The sequence below is a fragment of the Ptychodera flava genome, chromosome 12 (assembly GCF_041260155.1).
Source record: "Ptychodera flava strain L36383 chromosome 12, AS_Pfla_20210202, whole genome shotgun sequence".
Taxonomy (NCBI): Eukaryota; Metazoa; Hemichordata; class Enteropneusta; family Ptychoderidae; genus Ptychodera; species Ptychodera flava.
In genome coordinates this window covers 9,731,750-9,753,248 of record NC_091939.1, presented here as the reverse complement: position 1 = coordinate 9,753,248, position 21,499 = coordinate 9,731,750, and the positions used below count along the sequence as shown (strand labels likewise).

At 37.1% G+C, this 21,499-nt stretch overlaps 2 protein-coding genes across 4 annotated transcripts; one reads left to right on the top strand and one right to left on the bottom strand.

Annotated features, from left to right (window-relative positions):
- Positions 1–42: 42 nt before the first annotated feature.
- Positions 43–16,410, bottom strand: LOC139144927 (pinin-like). Of its 3 annotated transcripts, XM_070715757.1 has the most exons (6): positions 16,279–16,410; positions 9,551–10,840; positions 7,330–7,434; positions 4,376–4,501; positions 1,385–1,572; positions 43–864 (listed from the first exon to the last, which is right to left on the bottom strand). In XM_070715757.1, exons 2-6 carry the CDS (start codon positions 9,603–9,605, stop codon positions 43–45), a joined length of 1,296 nt encoding a protein of 431 aa, XP_070571858.1. In that variant the 5' UTR covers positions 9,606–10,840; positions 16,279–16,410. The 3 variants fall into 3 exon arrangements, with proteins under 3 accessions (XP_070571858.1, XP_070571859.1, XP_070571860.1); XM_070715758.1 differs by lacking the exon at positions 4,376–4,501; XM_070715759.1 differs by lacking the exons at positions 9,551–10,840; positions 16,279–16,410 and adding an exon at positions 8,640–8,751.
- Positions 16,321–20,896, top strand: LOC139144928 (synaptic plasticity regulator PANTS-like). Its single transcript, XM_070715760.1, has 4 exons — positions 16,321–16,468; positions 17,923–17,971; positions 18,925–19,043; positions 19,680–20,896. The coding sequence occupies exons 1-4, from the start codon at positions 16,433–16,435 to the stop codon at positions 19,800–19,802; spliced, it is 327 nt and encodes a 108-aa protein (XP_070571861.1). The 5' UTR covers positions 16,321–16,432; the 3' UTR covers positions 19,803–20,896.
- The last annotated feature ends 603 nt before the right edge of the window (positions 20,897–21,499 follow it).

The following is a 21,499-nucleotide window of genomic DNA, read 5'->3' as shown; positions in this document are numbered from 1 at the left end:
GGTGAGAGCTGGTTTCAGAGTGGTCTGGAGTGTTGGCTTGGTTCAGATCGATTCCTGAATCACTGTGGCTTTCATTGTGTGGTACTTCTGGTTGCCATCCATTACTGACACTACTGGGTGTCTCTCACTACTCTCACTGTCTCCGGCTGATAGTCTGTCTGCTTCATTTTGTGGAAGACTCATTGGATACTGCCCCTCTTCTTTGTTCCCTCGCCATGAGAAAATCGAACTGAAGAATGACCCTGACCGAGATTTGCTGTCTGACTTGGGTGAGTGAGGGGCACTGCCTGCAATACTGCTATCTCTAGAGGGCGCAGTTGACCCTACCTGGCTGCCAGCATCGCTGGTATTGGACATAGTTTCTAAAGCCTGATTAAGATTGGTGATCTCCGTGGATTTGAGGCGTTTCTTGTGAGACTTTTTCGACTTCTTGGAAGACTTTTCAGTAGAATCTTTACCTCCACTGATTATACTGTCTTTGACGCTCTTTGTCGCAATGATGGATTCGACAGGACTGCGGTAGAGAGCACCGCTACTCTCCTCATGTTGTTGAAACCTTGATCCCATGGCGGACATGACAGCAAGCCCAGTGTTCTGACCAATTAACGTTGTTGGTGTTGGTTTCATGGTGGCAGGGGCTGCTTTTGGCGTCGTCCGTCCACTTGCTTGCCCTTCCTCCTTGGTCGGATTGTTCTGGTTACTTGCTTCAAGCTGTGATTTTGATGGTGTCTGCATCATCTTGTTGCTGGCTGCATTTGTTGATAAAACCCCTTTCCCTGGAGAGACGTCGTGTTGCATCTGTAAAGGTCTGAATGATTCCGGTGCAGGTAATTTGGTTGGCGGCTCATGGACACTACCGACCAACTGTGAACAGAACGGTTGTATGAATAATGGTAACTATTAATGGTATGGACTGGAAATTGGCATGTTACTACAACTGCATGTCTTGAAAGCACAGCGAGTCGGGTAAATGAGGGTTACATGCAAAGATAATATTGAGAGATGATATTGTGAAGCAATGTGTGCAATTTTGCTTTCTTTCCATTTTAACTTTTTGTTGCTTGTAGCAAGTGTATGTAACAATCTTTCATGCAGCATCGAGATTGCTATCACTTTTGGTACCAACGGTGGGACAGTTTCTCACAATGTTTGTTATACAGCTGTATAGGGAGTCTACAACAATTTCACAGTGTGGAACATTTTCATCTAATCATTTGTTGATGGATACACTATCACTGGTCTTCACTATGGTGCTCTAGGATGACTGGTGAGTCTTTCACAAAATGAGGTTTTCTGCGGAATACAAATTTTCTCATAGCTGACTTGAGAATATATTTAATAAAAGTTATTTCATACAGAGGCCAGTTTTTTCTCAAAATGGTACCTCATTATTGCTTGTCCTGCTATCAGCTTCAGCCACTGTCTGTGTGTCTCCTATCAGCTGCTGCTGTTGTGGTTCCTGTCCTTGCAGTGACTGTCGTTGTTGTTGTTTTTTCTCCCTGTACTCTCTCTCTGCATTGGCGATGACCACGGCGATCTGTTCAGCAGTGGCTGGTTTGATGTTTGGGTTACCTGGAGAACATATACAACAAGACAATTAGAATTGTAAATAGGCTGTCACTGACTGTTTTCTAGTATCTTCGAAACTTTGAACACAACCTCAAACCTGTCGTTTAAGGTAGTATGCACCTCGAAATTGAAAGACTTTAAACTTTTGCTCTAACTTTCTCAAAGGAAATTTTAAATCATTAATTTCTGAAATTGGGAATAGAAATGGGGGCTCACTGTGCAAAATTTGGTAGTGGAGGGGTAAATTACCTAATATTTACCGATACTTGAAATTCAAAATGGCCACAATCCCTGTGTTAACTCACTGAGAAGAAATACAGTTTTTGATTTTCACAAAAGCCAGTGAAACCTTTAGTTACTTCACGAGCTTCAAAATGAGCCCCAACAAGTGGTAGACTGAAAAAGTATAAAAATTTGAAAGTCTTGAACATCTGTCCCCGAGGCACATTCTACCTTAACTAGCAAATTTTTCACAGCAACTGTGCATCAAAAAGGTGCCAATGACCATCGCTCATATTTGATATTTCAACCAACTAGTATAAATTCTGCATGGTATTCTTGGTGAACAAAAGCTGCTGATTTCAATTCAACATTTTCTGCACCATCGACATTGGCATATTTTCTTATTCAGCAATATTTAAATGAAAATCTCATTAATCATTAATGCTATGGACTATGACAACAAAACTTCAAAAACACCATGCCAATCCATATCTCAAATATCTCGTATATCACATCTAATAAATTACCATAAATATTGTAAAATTAATTTAGAAATCGTGAAATTAATCTAGGTAATGGCTTCTCTTATTATTCTTATTACTCATATTTATCCATGCAAAACTATATGAATTCCATAAAAAACAGGCATGATTTTCATTTGCAAAGGTTATGTTTTCTACACCACGGGCTATTGACAGACTGGCAACAATATAGCCTTTGGGCAGAGTGATGTCGTGTTACTGTGCCAAGCGATGTGCTACAAAGACATGAACTGTAATCTGCATAGGATTGACAGACTCTGTGCCGGCAAGCCTACACTGGCAAGCCACAAGCTGACGGTAATTTCACTGACAACGGAAGAAATATAGTGATATGAATTTTAACAAACATTTTCACTTAGTTTTGAAAATCTTGTCCAAGGATAACAGCTGTAGTTTGTACTTTTATCAAAAAATTCTGTTTCCTTTTCAGTATCAACTATCTTGGAACTTTCAGTTTTCATTTTCATTCGATTTGTTTTTAACATTAAATTTAACTTGTTTGCAAAGAAATGTGCATTGTAGTGACCCTGGTCATCCTTTAGATCCCTAACAAAAATATCACACAGGAATCCTACAGGACGAAGTCCCACAGAAATCTAATTAGATTTTTTTGACAGGGGTTTGATTTTGGTCGTGTACGTTCTATCATCTTGAAAAAGACATTCCATGGTAGTCTGGAATGGAGTTTTCAGTTGAACGGAAAACATGTAGGATTTTATGCAACACTTTTGTGTTGGATATTTTTTAAATTTCCGAAAAGTAGAACAAATATGGCAAAGCTGTGATATGCCACCACCTTGTTGTTCCCTCTAACATTTTAACAAGCATAACACCTGATTAAAGAATTGAAAATAAATAAGAAATGTTCATAACTGTGCCTAAATTAAACAATGACAGAAAGTTTGTATCATCACTCGAGGATTACTTTGCAAAGTTGCTCCGTATTCATGATAGGATATTACAACACATTTGGAGTTCATCTCTGATGGAAATATTGATTGGGCAAGGAGCTGTACCATGCTTTGAGGAGCTCTGTTGTACTGAACCTGTAAATGATAGATTATTTTGCAATGCTACTCCCCTTCAAGGCAACCCAGCAATAGAACCGCTACAACACACAGTATTCAATGTACAAGCAGTTTTATTTTACAAAGCATGCACACCTAATAGGTTAAACCCGGAATTCAAATGGACCACAGTACAAACAAATCCATGTATTTCCATATGTATTTGTACACATGAGTTTGTTTGTACCACCATCCAAGATATTCTGGACATACTGAGTCTGTGGAACACAGTGCGTCCTTTTTTATTCCGGAGTTGAACCATTACTACTGTACATAACATGCTATTTTTTTTTAATCACACTGGTACCCATAACATTTTCCACACACCTCATCCTATTAGGCAAGAATTATCCACCTGGCTGGCTAGTATCAAGCTCTGATGAAATCATGGTGATCAGACAACATGTGAGCAAACAGTCAAGCGAAATTCGTGACAGAGACAACGCACTTTCACAAGGAAATTGAAACTATTCATTTTATGTGTGTGAAGTAGTTCACTGTTATGAAAGAGCACCACTACAAAACAACATGAAAGCTGACAGTTATGTAATTGGATGGAAAACTTAGCATTGCTATCTTTTTTTTGACCTTTGAAAGGTATTTGTGTGGTGATACCAGGTCTGCGGTATTGATTCATCAATGAAGGTGTACACCCTTCTACTGTACAGTATTTATTACCTCTTGGCCAATGCATTCCTTGAACGTCAAACAGATGTTCCTTTTGACAGAATGAAGTCCATTTGACTGAATGATAAGGTGTGTTGGCTACAAAATGTGCTTGATGTTGACAAGAATGTCAGTGTGGCTGTTCTACCCTACAATGAATGCATGCACACGTGCACTTAACTACTAAAGATCACACATGGCAAATTTCTATCCGAAATATCCAATGATGTTAGTGACAGTACAGAGCAGTTTAGAAGAGATAGGAGAGACAATGTGACGGAAATTAATTGAAAAGTGTGGCTTTGTTACCTATGGAAGACTGTTGCAATGCTAATGATCCTGATGTACGAGCTAGGGCTTGCAGAGTGTCATTGGTCGCCCCTGCTGATAGAGGGCGCTCTTCTCTCTGACTACTATCGCCAGATCTCATGGTGTCTTAAATGTAAGCATCATATAGAAAAATTGGGGAGTATTTATAGAACAGAGAAAATGACAGCTGTTAGTCAGGTTGACGGAAATTGTAGTGACATGTAGTCAGAGTATACCTTTCAGATGACAAATACATGAGAAAGGAGAAAATTAGAAAGAATTTTTCTGACATAGATTACATGTTCCGGATAGGGACATCCCACAAAATTCATTCTGAGGCTGCATGCATATTTTTCAGCAAATTTTCTTAAGATCCTCAAACATTTTCCTATCAAAATTTGCGAGAAAGGAGATAATTAGAAAGAATTATACTGGTATAAATTACAGATTCTGGATAGGACTAATGGGAATAGGGCACCCAACCAATCTGCTGCATACATATATTTCTCCATTTTCTCAAGCATTTACTATTTATACCCTAGCAAACGGTTATGACATGATCTTATAATATGAATCCTTTTTCAAGCTTGCAAGTTTTGTTGTCCTGAAACAGTGATTTGCTTTGGAAATGAGTGACAATGACATTACTACAACAATCTTTCCAGTTCTCTCATTTTCTTCTGAGTTTAGTTTTTGTGCTTGGAATTTGAATCTCACTGAGGTTTACCTTGCAAGTTTAGTTCTTTCAAAATGCCATAGAGGGTCTGTGGTTAAACCGACTGATGACAGTTTTACCATCATTTACAAGAAATGGAAAAAAATTAGATAAGTGTCAATCTGGTTATTGTGTTGTGGCAAACTTGTATTTCATATAAATCAGTAAGACAACAGTCCTGAGGTGGATGGAAACCAATTTTGAGGCATAACTGTTAAAAAAGTACTAAAATTTAAGGAGCTTTCAAGTCCTACATAGACTGTGGATTGGGAATAAACTACCTTCACTGAATATCTGCACTTGGAACACTTAGGTGATATAAATGCCTCATGTGAATACATATTTATGTGTATTCATTCACAAATGAAAATTACATACTGAGTTATGGATTAAAAACTGAAAAAATCTCATAACAATATAGACATCGAAATTTTACTTTGTTATTAGTAATGTAGATGTTGGAAACCAACATTTAAACTGGAAGGTTACATTGGAATTAAAGTTTAAATATATCAGCTCTTTTTTCTTTCTATGTCAGCTAAACATTTGACATGTATAAAGAGTAAACTGCACTTATAAATCTTTGATTGGAACACAGCAATATTTCAGAGAGGCCAATCTTTCATGAGCCAGGATGATTCCATTCACTCAGTTGTCGCATTTATATTAGAAAGATGGTGTGAGCTAAATTTAGAAAAGACATAATATGGAAAAGCATGATTTTTATATCGTCCAATCCAAGTGTCATCATCTGTTGATGGATTATCTTCTTGTCATACTAATCCTGTACAACTGCCAGCCACGTACACATTGTACACATAGGCGACAGAAAGGCACACTTCTATTTCAGTCTTAATTCAAGTAACTGTGGTAAAATTCACAATGTTAAAATTTTTACTGAGGATTTGGACGCTGCTGGGTGGGAAATGTTACTAATGTGTGAATTTAAACATTGTTTTTGAAAGGAATATTTGTGGCATATTTCTGTTCCTCTAATCATTACCTTTTGATGTTAGTGTATTCATCTTGCTAGTGCTTTATGAATAGCTTTTCATGCAGAGTTCAGTTGGTGTCAAAGACCATATGACAGTCTGTCACATTCCAAGAATTAAATATTGAACACTGAAACTACTCAACATAGCAATGTGATGTACATGTAGAACTTATTCGGTAAAATTATGCCTTGGCTGATACACAAAAACTAATGTGTTTCCATTGAATTAATTCACAGCATTTTTTGTCACTAAAATAAGAGTATGAGATACCTTTATTTGAAATGAATTTTTCAGTACACATGACAAAATTACTGTAACTACTGATGTTAAGTTTAATGTGGGGCACTGATTGAGTAAAATGTTGAAAAATGTGAAATATTTTCAAAGGAAATTTCCATGTTCATCTTTAGAAAAACACAAAAAAAGATATCATATACCAGTATTGGGAAATAAATTGGTGGGGTGAATGCACTTTTGTTCATTGCTGAGATAGAGTTAGAGTACTGGTAGAGTTAAATATTTTGATGTCCTGATAAATTTGACTATTTCAATGAGATAAACAACTGATCATTCTCACTGTCAAATACATGTTTCTAGACTGTCCTATATGTTGTTGTGTATTTAGGTACGCTAAAGGACTTATTCTATACAGTTTCTATTCCTTCCGATATGATCTTCAAAATGGCCGTATTTTGGGCTAGGTTGGTGGCAATCAGTCTCATCCTTAGTAAGACTCAGCACAGGCTGTATAATTTGTTGGATGCACTATGCATTGGTTTGCAGTCTGAATAAACACCAGCCATTTTATTCAAAAGTTCATCTTGCAAGTAATAATTGTGCAACGTTCACAAACCATGCAATATCAAAGTCAGTAACAAATATTTTACATAAAGAAGTGCTATTCGTTATAGATTATCTTGATCACATAGAATGTAATAAATTGTCTTTACAAAGCTCCAGTGAGGCCAAGATTCTCTATTCTGTGCTTTCAATTAATACTGAACATGAACTTTAACAATGTACAATACATCAACATGAGAACAAGGACACAGAAAGTTGGAGTTTAAAATGTTATTTTCACCAGGCAATAAGAGCACAAAAATGTGTTATATATCTATATATGTACATAATGACTAAATACATTTACTGGTATGTGTGTTAATAAACATATCATAATTCACAGGGGAGTATTTGATATACTGCATAATGAATTGAATTCCATTCCCAAAACATGGATACTTTACCTGCAATGACAGAGTGTACCAGTTTTGAAATGTCTACATTCGCATTCTTGTACACATCAAGCGATTCAGGGCCACCACTGTCGCTGTGTATGTCACCTTCAGTACCTAGAAAATAAATGAAAGAAAAAAATAAGAACACTTAGAAAGAAGGTCAAAAAGCTATGCTTTTTGCTAATTTTATCCACCAATGTTCCTTTTAATCATAAGCAAGACCTTTGATCCATGAGATATCTCCTATCATGTTCTATACAGGCAGTCGACGTTGACGAACAAAAAGATCTTCTTTCTGTACAGTGCTAGATTTAGAACTCAAAGCTGTCCACGGTACAGGACAAATGACAAGTGAAATCCCATGAAAAGGATATCTTCATTTCAAAATCTCAGCAACATGAACACACAAAATATGTAAGACACAATGCCTTGGTTTTCAGTAGACTCCAATGCCTCCATTCTGGTCCTGCAAAATGCACTATCTCTGAACTCTTTTATGTAATCACTATTGATTGTTACCTTAGTTCTTTGACCTCTGATAAAAACATTCAATCAAATGCAAATTCACAATAAAAACAATGTCTGCGGTGGATGTTCCATAAAAATTTAATTGCCACAGTGAAGAGAAGATGGTCAATTTATGGGAAGAATTAAATTAATGATCCACAGCTCAATTTAAATTCTTCATCTCTGGTTCAGCAGGGGTTTGTAGACCTGTTGCTGTAATGTACACTCCGACCTTATACAGGACAGTTCTGTTTACACAGCCCTTCCACAGATAACCCACAGCCATCTTGCAGTACTCAGACTGGAAACTCTCATCAGTACAAAGAAAGGTCATGTATACTCTTTGACACAAACCATAACAAATCATGTTTCCCAGATATAGACACCGTCACACCCGCATATCATCAAAACTATATTCGACAATATTGCCTCAGAGCCTTAGAAATTGGGTCAACAAAGGAGATGTGCATGCAATGGTACTGGTACATACACAAATTATCTTCTTTGAAAAATTTGTTATTTTTATCCTGGGTATTGGTAAAATGAAAGGACCAACAGCACCAGTATCTCCTAAAATAATTTACACCAATTTGGACATCCTTCCCGAATCAACAACAACATCAAGCTGTGCTTGAAGCAGTCTGGAAAGAGAAACTCTGTTTTTGTGCAGACACGCACACACATATGACTGAATACAATTAATATTCGTCTACTACAGTACTATGGTGAGTCACTACCAGTGCTGGCATCTAAATTTATGTGCAAGTTTCACACCAATAGTAATCCCTGTTGCTATTGCATCATTACCTTACCTTAACACAGCATATAACATATTAAAACATGGAAATACTGATCAGATGATCTCTGCTGACACTCAAATCTGAGTGCTTTCACAGAACAGGTGCCTGACCACAGGTTAAATATTTACCAAGCTGTTGGCCAAATCTCCAGCTGAAAGGCCCACCTAGCAATGTTGTCATCAATCAATAGACGATACACGTATTTCTAAAATACCATCAATGGGTACATCTGTGTCTGCACTATCAATCAATCTGGCATTGATGAGCTGGGCCATTCACTTCACATATTAAAATTAATGGATATTCCACAGAATAGATCAAGGTCATTTCAAAATTCATGATCTCATTGACCGTGATCATCCTTAGTAGTAGCCTCTGGATTTTTGTGAACTGAAATTTGCCATATTTTGAATGAACTCAATGTTTTTATAGCACTGCAATTCTGAAAAGTGATAAATTCTATACAAACCCATGTTATCATTTTATTTCCAGTCTTCAGAGTCAGTAAGTCAACTAGAAATATTCCCAGTCTTTTATTTACCCCTTCTTCTGTAATATTGATAAATATAGGTTTGGGGATGGTCACAGAATTTAGCACACATTGTCCTGTGCCTTGCTTTATGTAGAAACATTGAAAAATATATCTCTAACAATTTTGATTGCCTTTTCTGTAGAAGACAAATACTTGTCTCCCTACACTACATCATTTTTTGTTTTCAAGACTGTTGTGGGATATAACATGTTGAAAAATACTTCCTGAAAAAAACTTTCTAATCATAGGGAAGATCACGGGTAAGTGAGGTTTCACAGCTGAGAGGAATGCAAGGGGGTCTGGGTGAAAAATAATAAATAATTTTAGTCAATAAAATAAATAACTAAATACATAAGTAAATAAATAAATATATAAATAAATAATATCTTACCATTGAGTTTACTACTGAGGTTGTGTTGTCCTGGTGATTCTACAACAGCTTCCATGTTGTTTTGCAGTACTGTTATTTTCCCTGTCACCTGTTTCAACCCCACCTATTTCAAGGTTGATTTCGGTTTCCCTAGATGCAGTTTCAGTGACTGACAAGTCTACAACCAGACGTTTGATCTCCTTCTCCAAGTCACTGAGTTCTTGTGTAAGTTCCTCAACGCTTTGCTTTTTAGGTTCTCCTGTTGACCTAGCTGCTTGTTGCCTGTGGTCCCTTGGTATCACCTGTTCCACCGGTTCACCGTCTAAAGTGATATCACTCACGCCCTCCTCTGTGATTGGAAGTGCAATGGGTTGGAAAACTGCGCTGTCACGACTGTCCCTCCTACCCTGTGGATTTCTCTCACCGTTTCTAGCACTATCCAAAGAAACACCGTCACCACTACCTACCGAACCAACAGAGCTTCGCCGCACATTCTCTACTGACAATCTCCTTCTAACCTCTTCCGCCAAGTGATGAAGGTCTCGCTGGGGGAAATAGCTGGTGTCAAAGTGCACTGGCTGGCTGTCTGGCTGGTTGTAGTTTACAAACCCAAAAGTTGAACTCCTGCTGGTACTGCTGGTGTGACTGTGAGCTGAAGGGGAATCAGGACCTCTGCCAACCGCAAACCCTGGGTAAACACCTAAAGAACCACCCTCACCACCACTACCACTCACCACAGAATCACTATCTGTATGGTTGCTGGCCTCTGACATATGACCTTTGACCTCAACACTATTGGGGTCAATGGAGGTCAGAGAGCCTGAAATGTCAGTTTTGTTGGGAGTTCTCTTTTGAACTTCTCTTATCAATGAGATTGAATTTTCAGCAACTTTCTCAAGTTGAGATGAAGGAACTTTTCTAGCAAAGTGCTTTGAAGTTATCTCGGCTTCACTTGAAGTTTCCTCAGACTTTGGTTCCTTAAAATGATCACTGCTTACAGAACTGCTACAATTTTCCACAAGTGTAATCTCTGCTTGTGGAATTTTCTGATTCCTATGCGGAATATTTGAATTCAATACAGTGTCTGAATCTCCTGAGCTGCTGCTTTGTCTCCGACGTCTGTGCCAACGTTGTATATCAGTGTCGTAGGCAACCAGTACATCGAAAGAGTCTAAGTCTGCCTGCAAGGCTTGCTCTGGTAAAGTGTTGTCACTCTCCTGTGTGATTTCTTCTTCGATCAACGAGTACACTGGGTCCATCACACCATGGCCCAGCCATGAACGCAGATTGGCACTCCTACCATACCATCAGCTTAAAAGAAAACAGTGAAAAAAAAATATTGAGTTGCAGCAAAAAGGAAGCTCACTAAATAGGCAATTTTCAAATCTGATAAAATGCTCACCAATGTGGTGGACACAAATAACCAAACAATCCCGATCCACAGATACCTCAGGCTTTACCAAAACTACATTACAAATAAATTAATAACTTTATTTGTGTAACTTATCAGTTCCTTCTTGGGGTTTTGTAACTTTGTAACTTTTTCATGCATTATGGTTTGCAAGTGCAATATTATTGTACCCATCTAAGAACTGCAGTTAATTTCCATGCTTTACAGCATACATACAGAAATGAAAAATACACTGTGAGTCCTACAATCTGTACATTGAAATGCATGTACTCTTTACCTTACTATTAGCCTCTGTCAAACACTTCTTTTTACATGTACAGTAACTAGTATCCGTTTTTAGAAAATTTAGCTAAGTCTATCTATTCACTAATTTAAAGCGCAGCTAATTTAAACCTTTCCCTGTCTTTTCAGTTAAATCAACAATCTGCCAATTGTAATTGAAAATCTAATAATGGTAAAACAAAGCATGCAATTCATTCAAAGTGTTTTGACCAAGAGTGAAGAAAGGCACGACCAACTTTACTTCAGTGTGTCTGAGTCACATCCTCTCTACAAGTTGAACTTTCAATAATTTTCAACTTTCTGTCACACTGCAGTGACAAATATCCATGAATATGGTGAACTTTGCATTGTATACTTTGATGATAAGTCCATCAAAAACTTTTATAAATGTAGGTTCACTAGTTGAAAGCAGAGACAGCACTTTATTTTGCAAAAGTCTAATCACGAAGACATTCATATTCAAGCAGAATGCTGGTAACTAAAATGGATGTTTTTTCTACAAAACATAGATTTTACTTGAGTCAACCTGTGATGAAGGTAACCAATATAGCAAAAAGTATTACCGTATTACAGTAGTTACATAACTGCTATTATGGCCAGTTCTTTCTGTAAGTGTCTTATGTTGCTGTCTAAATGGTGGCTAGTTTATTCACTCAACTAAATCCCCTTCAGAAATACAATGGACTCCTTGCTTTTAGCGTTTAAACATGTAGGGAAGACATTGTGACAGAATCTTTATTTCTAATGTGTAACCATTGAAAATAGTGAGCTATAAAAATGTTTAGTAGGACAATATTTTCATGGTCATCATACTAATTTGTGTATTTTTCTTCTCACAGAATTTCTAAAACAGATATTCTGTCAGTTTTGGTTAGTTGCCAAAGGGCAGCTTTTAGAATTTCTGAGCAAACATTTCCTAATCGAGGTTAGCATGACTATGTGACCCTAAAAAGGCATGCACTCCACCAGGCGCTAAAAGAAATTTGTTTTCTTTATATTTAGTTTTAATGTAAACCAGCTTTAAGCAGAAGCTGGCTCCCATATAAGGACACAAGTAAAAGTACAGTCAGTCTGCATAATTCAATGTCTGGGTTTAAGAAGAGAGAAATGCATCATGGGTGATTTTCCTTTTCAAGTTTTTTATCAGTAGTAGACACGCTGAAAGCTTCCATGGTCATTTGCTTTTTAAATTCAATACAAGAACAAGACTGAGGATCAGTTACATCATTTGTAGAAGGTGAATTCACATCCATTAAACTCGTCATGCTGATGAGGTGAGGAATTATGCACCAGACCGACATTCATTGGTCAAAATAGCCACATGCCACGAATTGAGGTCAATAATATGGAAAGTTACCACGTGAGAAAAGAAAACTGTAATATTGCTATGAACATTGCTGATATTACTTTGCTTCCACCTTAAGTTTCTCCTTCCATCATACTAGCACTGACATGCCAAATCCTATCCTTATGAATAATATTGAAATAATTAATATTTCACTTCTAGTTGAAAAAAGCACAGGGTGCTGAGGGCTTTTCAATTCTTTCCCTGAGATGTATACTCTTCTAATGTACGTCATTTTTTCCCTCTGGTCTGATAACAACAAAGCAAAGTAACGGGCAGGTCATAAAACCCATTGTCATATCATAACAATGACTGCTGTTCTATCATAACAACCAATGACAAGACACGGTGTTTGTATTTGAGCCAACCGCTTGTAATTGCCTGTGATTTGTCCAGTAATGATTGAAATGATTAAAGAGACTTTTTAATGGGTACCTGACACATCTTACATGGTAAACTTTCTCACCTGGATAGAACCATACTGTCTGTGATAGAATATAACTCTGACCCTGTTGCTACCAACAGGTACAAATAGTTGTGGCTATATAGTATATAAAAGACTATGTTTATGGTGATACTTATTTAAAATCTTTAAGTAAAATGTGCTGCAATAAAATAAAAATTTTGAAATGAGTTCAAAGTGTCACAATAATTTAATATCATATTATTGTGACGGCTAATAAAAGTAATTGTATCTAAGGTCTTTTATATATAATCGTTTATGTTTCTGGAGAACAATCCTCTTTCTATACTATTCTCATTCTCTGAATGCATATCTTACCAGACCTTGGAATCTACTGTGCACCTGGGTTATCTGTCAGAAGGTATGAACTAACCAGTATTACGGTATAATAGTAGTATTCAGTACTACGAATTAACTAGTATTATAGTATTGAAAACTATTTTTATCTTATTTACCCCCATTCCCAGTAAACAGGTCCACAATCATCATTGATAACAATGGGTTTTGGCTAAACCATTGTGGTGAAAGGGTTAAAAGGTGGTATACATGTACTTATCATACACTCTTCGAAACTATTCGAAAAGTGCTTCAACTTTTTTGATAATGAGGTTCAGAAACTCTTGTCCATGTCATTGTTGTTGAATACTGGGTCAACGTATATTTGCCAAGTATACAGCATGGAATGCAAAGCACACACCAGCAGAGCCAACCGTCTGTAGAATGACTGTTTTTTCTCCTTAGAGACAGGTAAAAGCTATCCAGCAAATACAAAGTACCATGTGAAATACATGTATTGGTAGCAAAAACAGTGATTCAAATAAGTGTAGTGCTCTCCTGACAACAATAACTTTGGCAAGAAAAATAACTATACTGGTTGCTATCACAATACTCGCTTTTTGACAAAATGTAAAGAGAACAATAAAATTTGAATGGGAAAATAGGAGTTCAACTGCATGTATACGTGAACATCTTCAACAATTTTTTTTTGTCGGGAAGCAGTAATTCTTTCATTACAGGTATGAACTGGTAAATTTACATAAGTTATTGGGTTCTTATTTTACCTTATCGTATAGATTGTAAGAAGGTATGGTTCATACCAGTATTTCCTTTAGCAATATATTGGCAAGGGTTAAGACTGCATGTATCAATTTAAAGATATGTACATTACCTTAAGCTTTAGCCTTTTTAAGTGCAAACCATTCAAAATAAGTATAAAGTTGAACATAAAATATGGCCTTTCTCTCTTTGACCCTACTACATGTTGGTTGAATGGTTTCTGGTTGGTCAGGTGACACAATTTCTACAACCACACCCAAACACTTGGTGCGGGTCATAAAACACCAAGCTTGATTTTAATGGGGCAGGCATTTAGGTAGAATGTGCCTCAGGGACAGATATTTGGACTCTGAAACTTTTACAATACTTCTCTAAGGCCAAAAAAAGAAAAAGAAATGTTTCTGGTCAGCGCGCGCGTCACTTGAACAACAGCGCGTCACCCTTTTTTTTCTGTTTGTGACCGGCGGCCGTGGCTGACACCAAACCAAAATGGCTGAAGAGAAAGAGAAAATTCTTTGGGGGGCATGATCAGTGACTACATGAACAGTATATATGTGACTATATTGATAAAACTATAAAACAGACCCTCCTCCCTCCCTTGAGGGGAAAAAAAATAAAATAAAATAAAATAAAATGCGCGTCGCCGCACCATTTTTTAAAGAAAGACCTGACCAGAAACATTTCTCTTTTTTTTTGGCCTAATCTAGTTCTACTACTTATGGGGGCTCATTTTGAAGCACATGGAGTAAATAAAATTGTCACTATAAATCAAAAATGTAATTTTTTCCCAAAATATCAGGAAATTTGTTTCTCTGGTATTGAAAGTTGTATAATGAGTCCCTATTTTTATTCTTGATTTCGAAAAGGAATGGTTTAGAGTTCCCTTATATTGAAAGTTTGAACAAAAGTTTAATAAAGTCTTTCAATTTCGAGACACATACTACACGTACCTTAGAGTAAACATTTTTTATACATCACAAGTATCAGTGTAAATATTTAGGGGTTTTCATGTTTAGTATAAATTAATCATACAATTTACTTCGAAGTTATTTAATGTTTTTTCAATGAACATTTTTTTATTTCTTGCGAAAATGTCAAAGAGAAAAGTAATAATTTCAAGAAAATTCAACATGAGTAAGCCGAAGGAGGTCACAAACATGTGAGTGACTGTCATAAAAAGGTTTTTATATGATTTTTAATTTTGAATGATTATTAAAATATGCTGGTACAATTTAACTTATTTTTTCACTTGTTGTGTTGACCGGTCATTACATGGTATGGCATGTTAACAAAGAGAAATAGAGCTGTTCAATTTTTCCACAATATTAATACTTTTATGTGATGCCTAATGAGGGCCTGTGATATTAACGCATTGTATGAGATTTTTGGAGAAAACAGATGACTTTGAGAATGTCACAGTTGGACTGGGTTGATTGCTGGGTCCCGAATGCTACACAGGTGTTGGCTCAACAAGTATAGATGACTACAATATTTGAGGGCTTTCTTGCTTTGAAAAATGTCGTTGTTCAGTACTATTGGTAATTGCTACTTAAGTCCCATCTTTCCTGGACCCCTCCCCTTGCTGCTATAGTTCACTCCCCATGGAATTACTTTCTGCTTCAAGTTCACCAACCACAGACAGGACAGAGACTCTCTGAGAGAGTCCTCTCTACTGGGTGTTAAGGTACTAATAAAACTCATCCTCAGCATACAGATTTCCATACCATCCCAGACCATTAAGCTGTAGTTTTGACAGCAAGAATCGATGTATTAAAGTTTTATTTTAACTTCATTTACATAGGATGAAAGGACTTCCATCATCTGCGATGGAATTTTCGAAGATAGTGGCAGTTGTTAATTCAGTTCATCGTTTGAAAGAGTTTTGTGTCGTCTGGTCTCAAAATTTGATGAGATGACTGAACACGGTGTACAGTAAATGTTCCGGAACACTGACATGATAATGTCAAAACTGGCGTCAATACTAACTGGTGAACAATAACAAGTTGGACATATTGAAACTACATAGAAAAAAAGAAAAGAAGAATCGAAAGTCCAAAGTGTACATTTTAAAAGTGACCGAGTCTCGCAAAGTGTACACGTAAACACTTGACTCAAAAAATCTAACTTGTTCATATTTATGGCTATTCATTTACTCTTAACGCTAGAATGAATAGAGGAAGTTACAAACTCACCAAGAAGTACCTTTGAGACTTCTGTCAATTGATGGTACAGCCAAATTTTGGCCAGTATTTGTCCGAGTTACGAGTTCCTGGACGATTTGGAAATGTAATACGATGACGCGTCGACCCGGAAGTCAGTCCTTGACGAGAAAACACGAGATTCAAAATGGAGGCTTCCAGTGAAAAACACGCAAAGCACACGGTACGGCAGATGTTTGTTTCTTTTAACCAGATACAGTATTTATCGCGGTCCACACTTAGGTATATCGTAAATCAAAGGCACTCGACGTGGTACACTACATACACCGGCGTAATACAAGCGCTTGAAGTTGAACTTATGTGCATTGTACCATTGTTCGGCCCAGAGTTTCGTGTAGTGCATGCCAGTGGCGACATGTGCACGGTTTAGGGACTGATCAGTTTCTTCGGGGGGGGGGGGGGGGGGTGGGGGTCCACCCTGTTATTGACTTTGGTTATAGGGCTCACCATGTTTTTTAAATGCCCAATAGGGGGCCAGTGTGTTTTTATTTTTTTGACACTGGCTCATACTTGCTTGCCTAAAATGCATGTTTAGAATATTTCAGCACGCCCTTTGGTTGCATTACTTTAAAATATCAAACATATTTTCCAGCATGCCCTTTTGCCACATGACTTTCATATATCAGATATATATCAGAGATATCTGGATGTTTAATACTTTTTGGTGCACCCTTTGGTCGCGGTACTTTAATTTACCAGAGATATATGTCAAAAATAATCTGATGTCTGTAAATTGAAAGTCTGTTTTGAAAAGTTTACTAATCATCATGAAATCTGCAGTTCATATGAAAAGCATGACAAGTTCTTGATACTCTTCTGTTTCTCAATGAGAATTCAATAGTAGAAAGCAGCATGCACTAATATTTCACCATCACATTTTTCTCACAACAGTTCTTGACATCTGGTTATGCATAAAAGTGTGGAATACATTCACAGCTCATTCAAAATACTGTATTCAAACTTAAGAATTGACACTTTTAAGTTCCTATCTTACAACTGATAAAACAATAATTTCATATATATACATATATATATATATATATATATATATATATATATATATATATATATATATATATATATATATATATATATATATATATATATATATATATATATTTATGGATTTATATTCCACCTTTTGTTTTACTTTTGCCCTGCGCAGGGGGGGGGGGTCACCCTGTTTTCAAAAGTTTGAATAGGGGATCAGCCACTTATTGATGTCAGCAAAAAGTAATCCCCTCCCCCCCCTCTCCCCAGCTGGAGAAACTGACCTGTCCCTTACGGCATTGTGGCATGCAGCAAAGTGAAATTTGTCTTGAATCACATTAAAGGAAAGCTGCTAATGCTAGTCTACAGTATTTCTACCATCTTTACACTCAACGCTCTAGCCTAGTGCATCAGGCTACAATACTGTTATTCAGACCTGCTGAAGCAGGCATAAGCCATATGTGTCACAACCTTGGCCTAAAGTAAAACAAAGTACTACAAGTAGCCCCGGTTTTAGACCACTGTATCCCAATTGAATATTACTAGTAGTTACTCAGACACATCATGTATACATAGAGTAGAGTGATTATTAACGATCATTGTATCTATATTCTTGTTGTTTTACAGAAAATTCTACCTTGCTCAATATACAAGAGGCGATTCACAGATTGTAAATGTGAGTGAAAAGTACATTAAATCATCTCTAGCTTTTGCTATAGTATTGCTATCACAACAGAATAATGTCAGATCCTACTGGTATCTTGCTGTAATGATCTATCCTGTTAACCAGCAGATCAGCAGAACTCAGATCCAGCCTGCTATTTTCAATGACATATTATGTAGAGGGGTAGCCTTGCGTACCGTGCTGTGTGTTCCTGGCGTTATCCAGCCCTGCTCGCATGGGCAAATCTGGCGGACGCGGTCCCGATTTGGACCACGCACGAAAACTACCTTTTCTTACTATTTGTGGCTGAAATCAGCTTTTTTCAACTCTATGCGTACCTAAATAACTCAATCGTTTACAGACTGTAAAAAATTTCTCTCATGATGTCCCAAAACCATTAGTTTTAGCGGTAAAGCGGTCAAGGGTCCAGTGGCCAGTCATTAGCAAGATATGACTGGCCACTGGACCCTTCACCGTGAATCGCTGGTAAACTTACGGTTTGGGACATCATAAGAGCAAATTTTTTTGCAGTCTGCGAGCAATTGAGATATTCAGGTAGGCATAGAGCGGAATTGAGCTGATTTCGGCCGGAATAATTAGAAATGGTAGTTTGGACTGTGTCCGCCAGATTTGTCTATGAGAGTTAGCAGGGCTGTGGTGGGAGGCCGCATAACTCTGGGAACACACAGCACGGTACGCAGGGCTAGTAGAGGGGGAAACGGGGCCGCCAGGAAAAAGTCACAGCAACATCACTGCAGCTATTCTCCCCTGTGTTCACATCAATCAGTCGGTGTATTTTGTTACTGAACACATGCTGGCTTGTGGTGAATTTGCCTGTCCAAATGGTAGGTGGCTCTCTCAAAGAACAAAAGTGAGTTTCTCAAGCAACTTGCACAGTTTACATCACAGTCACACACATTTGTATGTAGTACTTACCAAATTTTCCTATCTTTGCATGTTTGCAGCAATAGGGAACTGGATCCATTCCTTCTATGTGTACGGAAAATCACCAGAATGTGATCAAATGAAACTGGATTATGAAATTTGTAAAATATGGGAGAGGACGGGTGATGAAGAAGCTCAGGTAAAAATTTTACAAAGCACCAATAGGTTTGCATATGGCAATAAATACATGAGTTAATGGTGCATGTGTTATAAGAATTGCCCTAACTTGTGAGGTTACAAGTCCTGTTTTCAGACTACGTTTGATGAAATACTTTATGGTTTGAACTTAAGAAAAGGTGGGCTTTGATTCACCAAACATGCCTAGCATATGGTTCTTCAGTATTTGCTGTTTTATAAATAGCAACACAAAGAATTTCATAAGTGGATTTCAACAAACCAGAATTAATTTTCTTCAACTTTCTCTTTGGCTATTTTTAAGCTAATGAACTGGTAAGTTTGTTAGTTTGTGGTAGAGTATGTTCCCAATAGTTAGTAATTAAGTGAAAACGTGTTTGCAGGCTAATTGCTATAGTTCTGTAGCCCTCAACTTGCTCCCGTAATTTTGGGTGACCAACCACGATCACCAGGTCAAGTTGAGAGCTATGGAACTGCTGCAAGCAGGCCAATAGACCCTTGGAAATGTTGTTATGTAGCTTAACTTACCATCACAATTAAGCAAGAAGTAACACAACATGGAAAGTTGCTCAAAGCTTTCGCTGTTGAAGCTCCTTTCTAATGAAATTTGATTAATCCTTGATTGAAATGTTCATCACAGGAGAGAATGATGGAAAGAGAGTCACAGAGACAAGAGGAAAAGAGGAAACGCCCTCCAGTCTGGGAACTGCGTACATCTCCACCTGAAGACTGGCACAAGCCACTACCTAATCAAGAAAGCTGACATGAAAAAAGTCAAATAGGGATTAGAAGAAAGAGAGAATTAAGTTTCAGATGGGTTTAGTGCATTATGCAGTGAACCTCAAATGACACAGGCTGTGACATTGACCTGTGTGGTGTGTATGGTACCATCAAAGTCACAAGACTTCTGTCATTAGTGTATATTTGAAGTTTGGTTTAAGTTGGAATAATCTAAACATAATTCAGGGAGGATATATGACTTTTTAACCATCAATTGAAGCAGAGTATAAAGTAAAAATCCGTCTTTAGGAACACCACTCTAATTTAGGACACTTTCCAGTAAGGACAGATTTTTTTAAAGTTGAAACTTAAGGTTAACAGAATTGTACCTTTCTGCAAATTACATCTCTCTATGAAGAGGAATTGTTGCTGTTAAAGGGTGCCATTACTGTACAGAATTCACTGCAGATTGTAATACAGTGTGTGTAGTAGTGATAGATAATTACTGTCAGTGAAAATAATACACAGTGATGGATCATACTTCTATTTTGAGCCCAGCTACAAAGACAACATGCTGACAACACCATTTGTTCTCCACCTTAACCTGAAAAAGAAATTATTTTAAGTTTTCAATGTGGATACCCATTAAGTCAACACTGTACATGTCCCCCACTCTATAATCTAGGTTTGGTAAAGCGTACAGCAGTCTTCTAGCCTTTTTTGAAAGTACCGTATTATTTAATGATCTGAAATTCAGGGTCATGTCCACAATTGGTGAGTCTAGGAAGGCTGTGAAAATGGCTGCATAAAACATACATAGATTCTGCAATGACAGCTATGCCAAACTCCATTATTATAGTACATGTGTAAATACATCACTGAAAGAAATGATTTGGAAATTGCCACAGGAATTGCGCCAGACCTATTTAACCAACAAACTTTGATAATGAACGCTGGATCCTATGTCTGTTGTTTTACCAGGAGAAGTGGGCAATATTTTCTTGTGTGTCCTTTGCATTTGTACAGATCAATCATATATTTAGTTCTTGAATGGCAAGTTTTAAAGTAGTGCAAAAAGAAATAAAGACTTTATGAAAACCATGACTCCAAATAAATAAATTTTGATACACAAAAGTGTTTGATTTTGTACTGTCTAATCAATGTGATGTGTTTCTGAAAAGCAAGGAAGTGATCACCTACTTTGATGTCTTGAATACATATATTCTGCAGCACCATCTTTGTCAAGATGGTTCACTGAGTATCACCCCGACTCCTGACAAAGGTTTCTTTCAGAAAACTGACTTTGACCTACATATCATCAAGTCACAGTTGTTGAAATATTAAATTCAAAACTGAGTAGGTTTACAATATCGTTGTAATAAAAGTTCAGTTTATTAAGAAGAAATTCTATTGCGAAGTTTGCCAACTTTATGATCCTACAGTGTAACAGCTCATATACCGATTGTGTTTTCCAAAACCTGTAAAAGGACTCTACAAGACTTTTAATATTACAAACCGAATGATAATGTGTTAGGTCTTTAGCTTTCGTTATTGCATGCCATGGTATGTATGGACAGCATATCTCATCATCTAATATTATTATAATTCCGTTGTTGCATGTGGAATTCTTCAGTAAAATTTCTTAAATGTGAATGAGTGCGGTTTGATCAAAATGAGTACCAGAGCCAATTGACACCGAAGACAGAACATGGTTCTAAAGTTGATGAAATGGAAGCTGTA

Coding starts and splice junctions, on each gene's coding strand:
- LOC139144927 (XM_070715757.1), bottom strand. CDS start 9,605: ATGGAAGCTGTTGTAGAATCACCAGGACAACACAACCTCAGTAGTAAA. Junction 1,573..4,375: donor ATTGCAACAGTCTTCCATAG/GTAACAAAGCCA, acceptor TATGTTCTCCAG/GTAACCCAAACATCAAACCA. Junction 865..1,384: donor GCAGGACAAGCAATAATGAG/GTACCATTTTGA, acceptor TTCTGTTCACAG/TTGGTCGGTAGTGTCCATGA.
- LOC139144928 (XM_070715760.1), top strand. CDS start 16,433: ATGGAGGCTTCCAGTGAAAAACACGCAAAGCACACG. Junction 16,469..17,922: donor AAAAACACGCAAAGCACACG/GTACGGCAGATG, acceptor GTTGTTTTACAG/AAAATTCTACCTTGCTCAAT. Junction 19,044..19,679: donor CGGGTGATGAAGAAGCTCAG/GTAAAAATTTTA, acceptor TGTTCATCACAG/GAGAGAATGATGGAAAGAGA.